General features: G+C 38.2%; 1 protein-coding gene across 4 annotated transcripts in view; it reads right to left on the bottom strand.

Annotated features, from left to right (window-relative positions):
- Positions 1-16,818, bottom strand: part of LOC149144408 (uncharacterized) — a 431,629-nt gene that overhangs the window by 334,878 nt on the left and 79,933 nt on the right. For 2 of the 4 annotated variants that reach the window (XM_089447733.1, XM_089447735.1), the window contains exon 2: positions 5,493-5,705. The exons of 1 other annotated variant lie outside the window; for it this stretch is intronic. In XM_089447733.1, the coding sequence (XP_089303859.1) occupies positions 5,493-5,705 (213 nt within the window). The remainder of the gene's footprint in view (positions 1-5,492; positions 5,706-16,818) is intronic. One more of the 4 variants, XM_089447734.1, reaches the window with a different exon arrangement.

The following is a 16,818-nucleotide window of genomic DNA, read 5'->3' as shown; positions in this document are numbered from 1 at the left end:
TGTGTTAGAATGGTCCAAAAGACATGGATCAAGCCAGATCTAATCTTAGTAGTTGATTAGGGACTTAATCTCGGCCGTTGAGACGTCAATAGGAAAAGTATAAGAGGAGGCTTGAGGGTCACTAGGAGAATACACCAGAGTGATCAATCATTCCATTCTCTAGAGCGGGGTTTGCTAAGAGAGATAAAATCAGTGATCGAGAGAGCAGCTGAGGAGCATTGAGTACAGAGATACAGAGAAGGCAGAGATTGTACTGGGAGGGCAGCGCAGCAGCCAAGGAGGGTGACGCAGAGCTAGCAAGGGCTCACACAGGGCCACGCAGAGGTAGCCAAGTGCTGCGCAGAGCACCAAAGGGGCCAGCGCAGCTGACGCAGAGGCTCCCAGAGCTAACGCATGGCCTCCTAGGGCTGACGCAAGGCCAGGGTGAGACAGAGAGGGGCTGACGCAGGGCCAGCGTGAGACAGAGAGGGGCTGACACAGTCCAGTTTGGGCAGACGCTGGGGTTGCAAAGCAGTTTTGTGCTGAGGAACTGCCGGAAGGGTTTTCCGGGGTTTCAGACAGGAGATTTCTCTCAAACTGTGAGGTATAGCTGCTAAGGAAATTCTCTATTGGGTAGGCCAGTTTCGGCACCTAGATTGTACTCTGATATTGCTTAATAAGAAACCCTCAGATAGCTATACCGGTTTTCCCGCATTGGGTTTTCCCGGGGACATTGGTCCAAAAATAATGGTGTCATGTGGTGTGTTTGTTCTTGTTTCTTTTAGTGGCTGATCTGTAATATGTTGAGCATGCACTGGTCTTTATTTTCAGTATTTACTTTGTAAATAACTTGTTAAAGAAAAATAACAAGTAGGTAGGAATAAATCAGAAAAAGTGCATGAAGGGTTTCCAAACTAAGTAAACTTAGAAACTTCAACAGTTTCAATATTTGCCGTAGCAAATTGCAAATAATTTGGTTGATTAATTTAACAAATAGAAGAAACATTATCAGTTGCTGCAGTAGGGATTTCGGTTGAGGAATTTTCATAGACATGACCTTCCATGAAGAGGCACTGCCTAGTATATAAGCAGGCCCCTCACTCTCATTTGAAACATCATTCTTATTCATACATTTTTATATATATATATTCTTGTCTCCTCAATGGAGATCTACATATTCCAAGCCTTTTGGGGTATTTAACTTGAAGAACATACTTTGTTCATTCCATTTAGTATCGAAGCAGTTCGATCCTTTGGTCGCTTCACTGCTGCACATAGCTCGTTCTTTGATCCAAGTCTTTGGCCATCGAAATTCGTCAACTTCGTTGTTGTTGAAGCTTTTCGCTACAAGCTTTTGGAGAGTTTCCAATTCGCCAGTTGGCCTTTGGCTATAAAAAATAAATAAATAAAATAAAAAGGAAAGAAAATAAGTATATCTATGTAGAATTTTAAAAAAGGGAATTATAGAAAGAAAAAAATATTTAAATTAAAAAAAGGGAAGTTCATGTTTTGAATTAAGAAAAAGGTTATTCGAAATTATCCAATAGTTGAAGGGTATTAATAGTAAGGGAAGGGTGAAATTGAAGAAAGTTCATCTTGAGAAGAAAAATGGAACTTAATACAAATATGAAGGCCGGAAGATTCCTAAAGACTAAATATAACTACGCCTCAATGCTATTTAGAATTAAAGGGTCTATTGTGGTTAAAGATGTTACTATCGCTATCTCACCAGCCGAAAATAAAACTTATATAAAACCTAGTATCGTAAACCAATTAGTGATTCCCGAGTCAAATATAATTGAAAAATTTCACTGTTTTAACAACAAAATATATGACATAACCAATTTACAATTAAACGTTGAAGATTATACATTTGTATCACAATTCTCAGTTCAAACCCTATGGAGCGATCAAGGTGACATTATTTTAGGTTCACCCTGGATGGAAACCCTTGGTTCCTTCATCTTGAATACGAAAAATAAGTTTTTGACATTTTCTTACAAAAAGAAAAAAATAACACTACAGGATGTCACCGTGAAGCCAAATTCAGTAACACTAGAAGACATCCACGATATTTCAAAAGTAATTTTTCAAGAGAGTAAAAAAGTATTACAAAATATGCAAAATGAAATTGACAAAATCACTGCTAATAGAAATGAAGAAGTCTTGCGACTTAGAAATCATAGCGAAAAATAACTAACACAAATTAAAAAGATTAAGAAGGACAAGAAGTCATTAAAAGACAAGTTACAACATTGTATTCAAGAGGACGTATCGAAGTTGCCTGTCATAATATCCCCAGTTGAAGATAAAGAAACAAATATCGAACCAATCAATAGCAGAACTCAAGAAGAAGATCACTCAGTTGAAGGAAAAACACACTCACATGTTACAATCCAGATGGTGAAAATTCCAAATGAAGATTGTGTACCTAACTCAACGACCGTAGTACCAGAAGGAAATCAAAAAATTTCCACACACCTAATAAGGGAAAGTCAAACCAAAAAATTTCCCTATCGACATTTGAAACATGAGAGTAGACAACTCAACCAAGCTACGTATCGGGGCCATTCAAAACAAAAACAACAAACTGATGTTCCAAAAAATATTAATGTAACCTCAATCCAGTCCTATGATGACAATTCATTAAAAAATCCAGTGATCAGAATATTCCACACAAGATTAATCTAAGATGGTCTGATCCCTTCTCAATGCGACAGTTTTTTTGTCACTTAGAAGATCATATCAACTTGTATCAATGAAAATGACAAGTGCCGAGATGAGAAGACATTCGAAACCAAAAAAAAGAGATTAAGCCTTTTGCATCAACAAGCTTTAAGGACAAAGCCTTTTTGAGGAGGAAGGCAATGTTACGAATAAAATATATATAAATAATATAAATATATATAATGAGGATAATTGTAATAATGATTATTAATAATTAGTACTGAAGAGGCATGTCTAAATGGGACATGACCTTCCATGAAGAGGCATTGCCTAGTATATAAGCAGGCCCCTCACTCTCATTTGAAACAGCATTCTTATTCATACATTTTAATATATATATTCTTGCATCCTCAATGGAGATCTACATATTCCAAGCCTTTTGGAGTATTTAACTTGAAGAATGAACTTTGTTCGTTCCAGTATATCACTTTTAGCTCATGAAACTGATGAAGTTCCCTCCCAATGGTGGGGAAAACAACCCTGGAAAATTAAATGTACAAAAAGGGAAAAGTGTTTTAAATGGCTTCTTATAAACAATAAATCCCACACATGGGATTGGCTACAATGCAGAAACTTTAAAGGGCTACTGAGGCGCAGCTTATGCAAATTGAACCCTAAAACAAACGCTCATCTTATACCGAATCACCCATTCACCAAGTATGGACAAAATTTCAGAGAACTATAGGAATGGTCTGTACATGGGAGGGAGACTCCATTGATGTAGCCCTCAAAAATTGGATGTCCAACCCCCATACAAAGGATATAAAAGCTCTTTGTCTAATCTCTAACTAAGTTATTTGGCTCGCTTGGAATCACCCATTGTTTGTAAACATTGAGCCATCGCCCTCTTGTTGTCCTATTCGAAGCGTGGCTATTTTTTTTGCTTTGCCCTAAAATCTTTGCTCTAGCCCATCATCTCCAAGACTAGCTTGCACAATTCTGAAGGACTTTCCCTGGGATTTTTTTGATGGAGTACCACAAGGGAATCCATCCTTGGGAGGAGCAAGGGGTATACTACATCTCTCTGAAGCTGTGAAGCAGGGGTACCTGAACCCAGGGGTCGAAATCTCATACCCATATCTGATTCGCGCACCAAAGGACCGAAAACTGGTTCGGGTTCTTCTCAAACACACCCTTCTAAACCCGGTTCGAGTATGGAGAATTCGATACTCTAAAAACTAAAAATGGGTACTTTCTTTGTGATGGGCATTCGGTAACCAGTAAAAGGGTGTGTGGTTCCCCAAAAACGGATACTTGGGGTGTACTTAGTCAGTCACAGATTTTTATTTGTGTTGGATTTTTAATAAAATATTAAAAATTGATGAATGCCTTTGTGGTTCCACGCTCCCACTAAGCCCTAGCGTTTGCTAAATCAAAAGAATTGTGGTTTCTTTGTTTAATTTTCATTGCTTGTAGGCTATGGAATTTGCAGCTGGGCAAAGAGGAGAGCATTGAGAGGAGAAGGCGCGGCAGTGAAAGGAGAAGGAGAAGGAGCTTGTTCACTGATGAGCTTAGTGATGTTGATCATGATGACATGGACGCTGATGAGTGATGACATGGCTTGAGGAATCCAAATCAGTTATTTTGAAACTTGTTCATTGTTCAATTTCAATTTTTTGGGAATTTTCTATTTCACGTGTGGAAATGCCTTAAGGAAAATTTTGAATGTAGTATGACAATGGAGTCCTGGACATATAATATATATCTATTATCATGATTCATATCTCTCTGCTTGATATTAAATTTGAAATTTCAATGTGAATGTTCAATGTTTTATTTTTCTTGTTGTAAATTGAAAGATTTCAAAATTGAAAATTCATAATTTGAATTTCATAATTCAAATTTCATATATATTATAATTTATATAATATATAATATATATAAACTATAATATAGAATATACCCTCCACGAACCCACGCACCTTGTTTCAAAAAGTGATGTCCCCATCCCCGGCCCTGCACCCGCACCCGAACCTGCATTTCCTGGCAACTTACCTCTGAAGCCACCTCTGTCTCCTTTTCGGCGGGCCTCAGGCCAGCCACAAACAACTTCAGTGAACTGATGACAGTAAAGTTATTACTCGAAATTGCCAAGGAAAATGGAGTTTCAAACCTTCATATTTATATTGACTGTCTTCAAACTATAAATTGGAAGACAGGGATGTACAATATGCAGGATTACACTCTCCTTCCTTTGTTACAAGACATAAAAAGATCTGCCAACTTTTTCTCATACAGGGAGCAGAACCAAGATGCTGACAGACTCTCAAAAGCTGGAGTGGAAATGGTCAGAGGAACATTGAAAATCTTTCAAAAGGCACCTTTGATATCCACACAACTTGGCTCCAAGACTAATTAGAGACAGATTTTGGATTTTGTGTTCCTTTTTTCATAAGGATCTTACAAGTTATCTACTTATGAACAGTGTGACTCAACAGTTTTGTCAAATTTTCACAGTACATATCATGTATGCAGCTTTTTGACAGACTTTCTACAGGATGTATCGAGTCAGTTCTTGTATGATGTCAAAACACTTCATTCCCCTGGATTTTGATGTATTTTCTTTTGGAAAACTAGAAATCTCCCTGATTTCTATGGGGAAATATGGGACTACGGACTATCGGAATGCTACAGGCATCTGCAGATGTAATTTTGTTGTCCTTATAATAAAATTACTTCGTTTTCTTTGGAAACAAAATATTAAGCTTGCATGGTACCTTTGATTGTGAAAAATAAAATGAATATAGTAGAATTTCAAAGAAACTGGAGTTATAGAATTCACATACTTTGACAAGCTGCCCCACAGCACACATGCACAGAATGCATGGCTTTTCTGAAATGGCCAACAGTAAAAGGTGATTGCATGGCACACATATTGACTGCTGGTCTAGGTTTTGCCCAGGTTGAAGATATCAAAGAGCATTTACGTCGCAAACCTAGATCCTCTTCAGTTTTTGATTTACAAACCATGGACCTTTCCAAAATACCTGCTCCTAAATCTCAAGAACCCCAAAAGCAATACAATGTTAGTTCAGTTAGGTGCAGAAGGAGTAAATATTTCTTAGTATCTTACATGACATGTGTTCTGGTAGTTTAGAGTTCATCACTTCAAATACAAAGTTAATCAATCTCAACTGCTGAATTTCCATTAAATAAGCACAATAGCTATTATTCTATTATATAATTTTGGAAATCTCGCAAGTGATAGCAAATTGAACAAACTAGCAACAAGCAATCAAAGTTGTCATAACAATTTATGTTCCACCAAGTTTCCTTACGTCATAAGTGATTCCATGAAGTAGAAATAGTAGAATAGTATATGCATTGATTTAAATTCACCAGTCATCATTCTAGAATCTACATTGATTTAAATTCATCATTCATCATTCCAGAATCTATATTGATTTAAATTTATCATTCATAATTCTAGTATCAGATTAGTACTAAGCAAAATAGTAGATACCAAGGTTACTTGGGAGCGGGAGTGGGAGCGACATTTTCAGAAGCTCCTGATTTGGGTGCGATTCAGGGAGCGATTTTTTATATAATATATATATTTTGATGTTTTTTATATTTTGATGCATATATGTCAACAAAAGCATGTAGAATGATGAATTAGATATAAAAAACATAGATTGAACCATATAACAACAATCATCTAGAAATTATAATCTTCATCAACCACATCCACAGAGAGGCTGACACAGGGCCTAGAGGCAGCGCTGGAGGATTTCGTGGGATAGACTAGGAGCTGGAGAGCCGGATAGGGTGACACAGTCCCTATCAGAGTGATGCAGAGCAGCAGAAACTGCATTGTTGCTGTGGGATCGTTCATCCGGTGATTTAGCTAGAATATCTGTCTTCGACTGAGAGGTACCACTGCCAAGGGCATTCTCTGTTGGGTGAGACATTTCTGGCACCTAGCTTGTATTCTGAAACTGCATAATAATAAAACCCTCTGAATAGTTGCACCGGTTTCCCGCATTGGGTTTTTCCGGGGACATTGGTCCAAAAAAAACGGTGTCACTTGTGTGCTTGTTTATTTTCAGTTGATGATTTGTATGTGTTGGTATTGTACTTGTATTTATTTTCAGTATTTACATGGTAAATAAATTGTTAAGTAATTGAACAAGTAGGAAGAAATAAATCAGATAGTACAGGAAGAATTTCTAACGGGTTAAACTTAGAAATTCTAACAATATCTAACATGAAATGAAATGTTATAAAATGAAATGAAATGTTATAAAATGAAACGAAATGAAACAACTTTCAACTTTCACGAAGCATCATATTCATAATTCATTACCACTAAGTTATAATTGCCAACTTCAAAGTTCAAACTTCAAACTTAAATTGTCATATATTGTTTACCAAAAATATCATAATAAATATGAAATAGTCAACTGTTGTAAAAACTACTAGAAACTAGAAAAGACAATTAAATATATTATCTATTGCTAATTCTTGGGCCTCTTGCCATGACAAATGTCTAATTTCTAAGCAGGTCTTGGTACTATTGGTGGTCTTCTAGTAGTCTCCTCACGCAGAGTCGCACGACCAGAACCAGAAGGCACATGACCTCCACATGAAGATGTAGATGGAGGTGGCGGCAACAAAGGAAAAGATGTTGGAACTATAGCACTAACACTGCTACTGGATGGTGGGGGTGGCATGGTTATTGTTGCTTCATCATCATCCCTCAAAAGTTTTGCTTCCGATTCTTCAAGTTGTATAGTTCCATCCTCCAAATTATCATCCTCTAGGTGGTTGTCCCAAATTTTATATGTTGGATCCTCATAAGCCCGATCACAATAATGACTCAACAACCTCAAGTTGTAGTGCACATAAACCAATCTTTTTGCCCGGTTTTCATGGAGTCTGTTTCTTCTCACATTATGTATGAAGCTGTAGGTGCTCCAACACCTCTCTCCAAAAGAAGTATATACAACCTGTGAGAGAAGTTCTTTTGCCAATTTTGGCAAAAGTCCCATGACGCCATATGCTTCCCACCATGTGAGAGCATTAAATTTGTCTCTATCTTCCATTGCATGCAAAGAACCAAACAAACCAGTGCAACTGAAGTATCTACCTAATTCAAGAAACAGATTAGCACACTCCTCCTTGTCAAGTACCAACTTATCTAATGCTTCCATATATATCCTTTAGATACCCTGGATATGTATGGGGTTTGATCCTAACCCCACCCCCAAGTGCAGGTTGGCCCAACCAAGATGGACAGTAGTATTTTGGCATAAGGATATACGCCAAGACATGTAGTGGAACGTTAAGTTTATTCCACCATGTACACACACAATTGTGAATTAGTGTATACAAGTTGGGATCATCTTCCCGAACAAAATCTTTTATTTGCCCCTACATGGTATCCATCTAGTCATACATCTCCCCAATCACTGGTTTATCTGTATCTGCAAAACGAATCATGCTATAAATGGGCTTCATGAATTGCAATACTTGCCTCACACATGCCCAAAATAGACCATCAAGAGCGGTCACCTCCACCTGTTCAAAACCTTGATTGCCAACTGCATTTGTAGCCCTATCCTTTAATACCTGTCAGTGTGGACTTTATACCATGCTAGCCAATGACTCTTTGACCTTCAAAAGGCGCCTGAAGGTGAGGTAATAGCTAGCAAATCTAGTCTTTGCAATCTTCAACAGTTCCAATCTTGAGTGATTGCAGAAAAGCCCATGGGTATTGCTATGATTTGTAATAAATTTTATTATTTGTTTGCCTCTCTTGTACAAATCACCAATCCATTTGTATTGTTGGTTTTTGTTCTTAATAATATCATGCATCAAAAGGTTCATTGTGTGAACCAAACACCCAGACCAAAATATGTTGGGGTATTTATCCTCAATAATTCCTTCCGTTGCCTTACAATTAGCAGCATTATCAGTGATGGCTTGGATGACATTGTATGGCCCAATATGTTCAATTGTTTCAAGTAATGGTTCTACAATGTTGATGTCGATCTTGAACTTCTCTGAGTAATCATATGTTGAAAGGAAGATGGCACCACTAACAGACACAGAAAGAACACTTATCAATGGCTTGCATTTTACATTTGTCCATCCATCAGATTCAATGGACACCCCAAGCTCAGTCCAAGAATTTGTCATTCTATTCAAACAATGTGATATTTTTGTGTTTTCATGATCAAGTCCAATGGTTCTAACCTTGTCATACCCAGGGCTCTTGTATCTTTTGGGGGCATCATTTATGGCAGAAACCATTTCATGCCAATAAGGTGAGCGAAGAACATTGAATGGTATCCCACATGCATACAAAAACCGGTAAATTTTTGAATCCACATTATTTCTACACCCTTCGTCAAGGAAATATGATATGGTTCTACACCTTAAAGAGATGTTTGTTCGTGTGCCTCCATATCCACTGCCATGGGAGATGTTGAAGGAGTTCTTTGTGCATGTGATTGTGAGCTATGTTCAAAGCAATGTTGCATTAATCGTTATCGGGATAATATCGGCGCGAGGAAAAAATCAGAAAAAAATCAGAATTATCGGGAAATTATCGGAAATAATCGTTTGGTACAAAAATATTCATTTTTTTTTTCAATTTTTTTCAATTTTTTTAATATCTAAACCATCTACAACATAAAATAAATACATTGACACATAAATATGATAAAAAAAACTAATATATAAGATGTTTAATATCATTTCTAGCGCTAAAATCACACAACATTGAATCATGTCCTGAATAGTAACTTAGTAAAGTCCTGACTACTGAGTCCCAACTCAACCTCAAAATATCAACAAAAAATATGATAATGTATCTCATCATGTCATAATGTCATATACAATAAAATGAAAGTCTAATCCTATTGATTTCCTCTACCCCTCTTGCGAGAAAATTCCACAGCTTTCCCTTTCCCTCTAGATGTAGATGCTGGTGCCCGTGCTGGTGGAAATGGTAGTGGAGTCTGATGTGCTCTAGAAGTTGAAGAACTAGAAGTAGAAGCTATAGAAGGTAGACCACGTCCTCTACTGGTGGCAGTGGTAGCCCGGGCAGGCGGTGTCACCTCCTCCTCCTGTTCCTCCTCCTCCTCCTCCTCCTGTTCCTCCTCCTCCTCCTCCTCCACCTGCTCCTCCTCCTCCTCCCCCTCCACTACATCCTGCACTAACCAATCATCAGTAGACTCCATGAGAGGCCTCTTGGCCTCAACCCTCCATGCAGCAGTGGTGTCAATCCCATCCAATGAGATGGCATCCACATCAGGTGTCCTCTCAAGTTGCCTCACCCACAATCGAAGATTGTAGTAGACGTAGACCATGTCATTAAGTCGTTGGGACTCCAACCTGTACAAAGATCATGAAATAATAATTAATAATTATAAAAAAAAAATTGTTTAATGAATTCAAAAATTTATTTGGAAATTTGCAATATTTTAAATGTTTAAGTGTTAACCTGTTGCGCTTCTCATTGCGCTCACATCCTGAGGAGCTACATGTTTGGCTGAGGATGCAAATGGCAAGCTCTTGCAGAAGGGGTACCCTGCCACCATACATTTTCCACCATGCATCTATAACAAAATTACAAATAAAATTTTAAATAAACATAAGAAAAAAATGGAATTTGAAGAGACAATGAAATTTGAAACAAAGTTACAAACTAAAAAATACCTGGCATTTTAATCACCTTATCATTGACAGCCATCTCAAAGCCAAATGTGCCACCTACCATCTTATATGTCTCAATTGGTTTAGAGATCTCTATACGTTGTTCTGGAGATCGCACCATCTTCTGGACACAGGATAAGAATCCATCCATGATCTCAGCATCAAAATCAAACCCACATGCATAAGAAAATGCAGGGTTCAGGAAAAGCCCAGCAGCATGAATGGGACGATGGAGTGTGTTGTTCCATCGCTCATCAATCACTCACCATAGAAGGAGTTGTTTCTGAAACCCATCATCTCCCTTATCATCATAGTAGGCCCAAATGGCTTCTTTGGCCTTGTCCATGGCTTCATACAAATAGCCCATTGCAGGCTTCTCACCATCAACCAACCAAAGAACCTTTACCAAAGGTTCAGTAACGGCGCACACCTCTTGCACTCCTGCCCAAAAGTCTTCCTGGTATGAAACCAGTCTGCATACGGCCTCTCCCTCTGGTTTGTGGCTCATTGGCAAAGCACGCCACTCCTCTGAAAGAAACATTCTCTTCACATCCCACATAGAATTCAAGAGGGATTGAAGAGATATGAAACTGGTGGCAAACCATGCAATGGCGCGGTGAACCAACTCTTTGTTGTTGGTGAATCTTCTCATCAAGCTAAGCACAAATGTATGGTTATATATAAATTTTGTAAGGCTTTTGGATGAATCAAAAATATCTTTGACAAAGGGAATTTTCCCTATGTCCTCCAACATCAAATCAATACAGTGTGCAACACAAGGTGTCCAAAATAAAGTAGGATGCCTGTCCATAAGCCAGCAGCAACATAATTTGCAGCATTGTCCTCTATGACTTGGACAACATTTTGTTCACCCACCTCCAAAATAAACAAATCTAGCAAATCACATAAAGTTCTTGCATCTTTGATTTGTGCAGATGCATCAACAGATTTGATAAACATAGTCCCCTTGGGACAACTAACCAAGAAGTTTATAAGGGTTCTCCCCTTTTGGTCAGTCCAACCATCTGACATAACAGTGCATCCTGTTTGTGCCCGTGATGCCCTAAAATCCTCCAATCTTTGGGTGTAGTCACGCTTTTCATTTTGAAGAATCCGGCCTCTGAAATCATGATAAGAAGGGATTTTGTACCCTGGGCCAACACTAGCAATAGCATCAATAGCAGGTTGGAAAAATGGATTATTCCTTACAATGCTGAAAGGAATATCACTCCAGAGGAGAAATTTTGACAGCAACTTGTCAGCTTGTTCTTTCTCAGTTCTTTTTAGCTTTGAACCAATAGATGGTTATGAACCATGTGTGGTTCAAGGAACAAAAAATGATGATGCAGCTATCGGATTGGTTGATGCTGCAGTAGAACCAGTGCCACTTGGCCCACTTCCTTCAGCTGACCTTTTTAGTTGCCTTTTGAGTTCTTCTTTGGCCTCTCTAGTCTGCTCTAAAGTTTCCAATGCTCTCATGGCTCTTTGGATAAGTTCAGGAGTTGTATTTGTACAAGGCCCCACATCATGTCCAGGGATTTTTGCAAGGTGAAACTTCAACCTGTACACCCCCCCGGACATAGGGTGGCCACACAACTTGCAACTCAAGTTTAGTCTATCATTCGGAGAATCAGGTACACCATATTCCCAGAAAGGATCCAATTTCCTTGGCATGTTTGTTTTTGAACTTTGAAGTTGCAAACTTGAAGTCTTGAATGGTGTTTTGGTGCAGTTGTGAACCTATGGGAAAATAAGGATTAGGATTACAATTTAGCATTTACAAAATTACAAGTTACAAATTTACAAATTACAATTTAGTATTTTAATTTTTAATTTTTACATTGATGATTGTACAATGAAAATCCAAGTTACCTATAACCCAACCTAAAACAACCATTCCAAAGTTCAAAGTTTCAAACACAAATAACCCAACCATTCCAAACCCAAGTTACCCAACCAAATGGCAAAACAATAAAAAAAACATAAACAATGTTTCAAAAAAATGAGAACAAAAATAAAGATTGGTTCCCATAGTCATACCAAGTTACCCAACCCAAAACAATGAAGAAATACATAAAAATCTTTAAAAACAATGAAAACAAAAGAAAAATGGTGCCCATACCACGTTTCCCAACCAAAAACAATGAAAAACATACAAAAACAATGTTTTTAAACAATGAAAACAAAAACAAAAAACAAAAAAAATAATCCACATACCGTTTCTATGGAGAAATCGGTGGTCTCCTCTTGAATTTCCCCTCTAAGCACTTAGATTTGGCTAAAAACCCTCTTCAGCTTGGTCTCCAAGAGCTCCTCCTCCTTCCGCGCGCGACTGTCCAAATGAGCTCATGAAAAAACCCAAAAAATGTTATAAAACTACGCTGTCGCGACCCCCGGCGATTATTCCAGTTTTTATCACGATTATTTCGTTTTTATCGCGATTATTTCAATAAAAATCGGCGATTATTTCATTTAATTATTGCGATTTTATCGGAAGAGGGAAAAAATCGCGATTATTTCATTTTATCGTGATATTATCGCGATTTTCACAACACTGGTTCAAAGAAACCCTTTGGTTTTCTAGATTTGTATTGGGCTTCCTCTTCCCTTATGTATTTGGCTCTATCTGTTGCTGACACACTTCCACAAGTTTTGATTCCTATTGGTTTATCTCCATCCCATGGCCTTTTCCACCCCCTTTCCTTCCTTCAGGCCTAGAAACATATTTCCACAATGGGGTTTGGTCTTGTTTAGTTTTTGGGGCCTCATCATGTCCACTCTACTCCTCCTCACCAAGGTACTCCTCTCCAAGGTTTTCATCAAATCCATTATACCCCACTTCTTCATCCTCTTCTTCATCATGATCAACCCTCCTTCTACTCTCCAACACCATAATAACCAAAAAATGAACCAACAAGAAGAAAATGCCAATCCATATAGCCACGATGTTTGAAGTTTTGAGTCTGCAAAAAAATGGAGGAATGGGAATGGGAAATAGAGACTTTTTTTTTATTTAGCAATGAACATAAAAAACCAAAAATGCTAGATTAGAGTGTAGATCCTACCTCTTTGGCCTTCAATCCCAAGCTCCAATCTCCCTTGCAAGCTCCTCAAGCTCCCCTCTCTTGCTCCCTTGCTCTCTCCAAGCTCCTCTCTCTTGCTCTCTCCAATGGGTGAATAATGGAAAGGGTGAGGGTCTTTTTATACTTTCCCCCCTCCCCTTTCCCTCCCTTTCCTCTCACTCTCCGTCATTGTCCGTCGCCCTTCTCTCTCGACCACGCGGCCTTTTCCGGCGCCGACAAGAGCACTTTTTAAGAGGGGGAGCAGTCAGGAGCGATCGCTCCCCGACCGCTCCCCCTCTTAAAAAATCGCTCCCAGAGCGAAGGGGAGCAATCAAGGAGAAATCGCTCTAGACCACTCCCCTAATCGCTCCCTCAAAGCCGAGGAGCGAAATTTTTTTAAAGGGAGTGCGCTCCCGAGTAGCTCCCGATTGGAGCGCGAATTGGGAGCAGATTCGTGGGGGGGGGGGCTCCACCGCAACCCTGGTAGATACTAAAGTCTAAAGATCGGAATAGTGAATTGAAATTACTCAAACTCAAAATTAGTAAAGAGTGACAAGTCAAAAGCTTAGTCTGAGGTCATCAAAATCTAGAGTCAAGACTCAAAATTTAAAATGGAAAATGAACAGTGAAATGAACCAATGATATCAAAACCAGACCGATCAACCCCAAAACTGGAAACCAAACTGAATAAAAAAAATAAAAAATAAAAACTAGACAAAAAAACCAGTCTACCAAAAAATACATAAATATTCAAATTTTGAAAAAAAATATGTAAATATTCATGTGCATGTAAATATCCATGTGCACCCACATGAATCCAAACCATTATACACAAATATGAAAAGTTTCTCATATATATAGCAAGGGTGAACATAAGCAAAATAGCACCTAGTTCATTTTTTAACCAAAAATACATCAAGAAAGAGGCACTAGATGGCCTCTATAGTCCAAAAAATCAAGCTACAACAAATACCTACACATCATCAAAATCATTGCCTATAATGGGTTTCTCATCATCAATATCACCCTCTAAGCATTCAAATAAAATAGAAAACACTTAACATGTCAAACTGAGATTTTGTTTGAGTGATGGGAATATTTTTATTAGGGTCATCACATAGGAGTTCAACAATCAATGCCACCAACATCAAGGTACATAAAGAGCTTGGTGCTCTTGATTAAATGCTAGTTTCATACCCTCATACATGATAGAATCCTATGGAACCATTGCAATCCCCCCAATCCTAAAAGTCCTTAAAACTGTTAAGTCTGTTGGCTCTTGGGTGGGACCTAAAATTCTACTTTCTCCATACGAAATCCAATGAAGTTGGAACCACTTTCAAACATCCTGAAAAAATTAATAGTAATGTTAAAATTTAAGTAAAATGAAGTCCTTTTACTTTAAGAATTTAACATTACTATTAATTACAAGCATTAGTAGGGCCCTAGAGTTGAATGATAGGCTTCCCTGGTCATAAATTATTGCTTTTAGGCAAAATTTAAGGGGAACACCTAGCCATCTTTTAGGGCAGATGCCCACAAGCACCCCTTTTGGGGAAACACGTCCCCACATTGGGGACACATTCCCCCCTACATTCCCCCGAGTTTCCCCAAGAGGGGGGCATGTGGAAATGTTTCCCCAGGCGCCCCCCATCCTGGGAGCATGGAAAACATGGGGAGCACACCCCAGACCCTAAGGGACATGTCCCCATGGAACACTGAATTTATCAACATAACAAACCATACTACACTTTCCACTTAAAAGGTGAATCCCAATTACAGCAGCAATAATATTTTATGTCAAGAATTGGTTTAAATGTCATGCATAACAAAGAGAGGAACAATATAGTAGTAAATACCTTTCAACAAAATGTATTGATGAATTCTATTGTCGACTTGTACACAATTTTTAAGTCCCAATTTAAGAATGGAAAATTCTCTCAAGCAACTCTAAATTAGTAAATAGAATACTATTTAAAGTAGTGACATGCTGAGAAACCTAATCATTTAGTCATTCTAAAAAAGAGGGATCTTTGCACAAGTCTTGTTGAATGTTAGATACTATATGAATATCGTGCTTCTAATCAGATAACATTTACTATTACAGTTGCAATTTTTGATAAGTCCATACAACCATATTCACCCCAAAATAACATTATCATCAAAGGTGTATAGCATCTATACAAATCAACAGTTCTAAATACCAATGTAGCACCACCCACATAAGACATGCGAGTCTTAGTGGGTTCTATAGCGAGCCGGGTCACTCGCATAGAACCTACGCTTAAGACCTGGACTCGGCAAGTATTTTATTAAACCCAGCTACCCGTATAAAACTCGTGGGTTTGTCATAAGACTCGCATCGGACCCTTATAGGACCGGTTGACCCTCAGAAGGCAATTGTTTTTTTATTTTTTTCTTTTTTTTTCTTCTCTTTTTTGGAAATGAAGTGGAGGGAAAGGGAAATTGGAGGCAAGAAAATGCTTTATAAGCACCTCTTTCCCTTCCATTTGTCATTCACTTGTCATTTGAGTGTTTGGCTAATTTCTATGAGTGTTGAGTGACTCCATTGCACAGTGAAGGAGCTCTTGGAGGAGGCTAAAGGAGGCTTCATCAGATTAGACCCAGCTTCAGGTAGGCTTCATGAACCTTGTTTGAATGTTTTCCATGTAAATTTTTTTAAATTTTTTGTATTCAATTTAATTATTTTTGGTTTTCAATTTTTTTTAATTTGCAAATTTTTTTGGGCCTGTGGCTGAGTTTCTCAGCCACACAGGGCCCATGTGTGGCTGAGAAACTCAGCCACGGGCCCAAAAAAATTACAAACTAAAATAAAAATAAAAAGCAAAAAAAATATCAATTAAATAAATAATAAAAAAAAAACTTCTAGATTTTATCACCATGCCACCAAAGGGTTCTAGAAAGTCTCGTGATCCGGCATGGGCACATGGTCAACGAATCATTGTTGGTAATGACCACCATGTCAAGTGCAATTATTGCAATGCCACAATGCATGCAAGCATAAACAAGCTAAAATACCACCTAGCTAGAATTCCTGGGAATGGTGTGGGATGTTGTCAAAATTGCCCTGATGAAGTCACTACTGAAATGGCAGCTGCTTTGGAAGCCATTAAAGAAGAAAGTTCTAAGAGGGCAAAAAGGAAGGATGAGATTGTTGGGATAGGTAGATCTTCATCTCAGAGTGAAACACAGATTCAAAGTCCAGGTATTGGTAACTCCTCTTCAAGTGTTGTGGCAAACAGGAGTATAACCTCTTCTTTCTTCAGTCCTCGTACAACTCCAAGATCTCAACCAACCTTGGATATTTTTAATGAAAAGAAGAGGAAGGAGGCAGATATGGCAGTGAGGAGGTTTTGGCACCATAACA

Source organism: Pinus tabuliformis, chromosome X, assembly GCF_031772625.1.
Source record: "Pinus tabuliformis cultivar Carrire ecotype Pingquan chromosome X, CPIR1, whole genome shotgun sequence".
Lineage (NCBI taxonomy): Eukaryota > Viridiplantae > Streptophyta > Pinopsida > Pinales > Pinaceae > Pinus > Pinus tabuliformis.
This window is presented reverse-complemented; position numbering and strand designations above follow the sequence as displayed.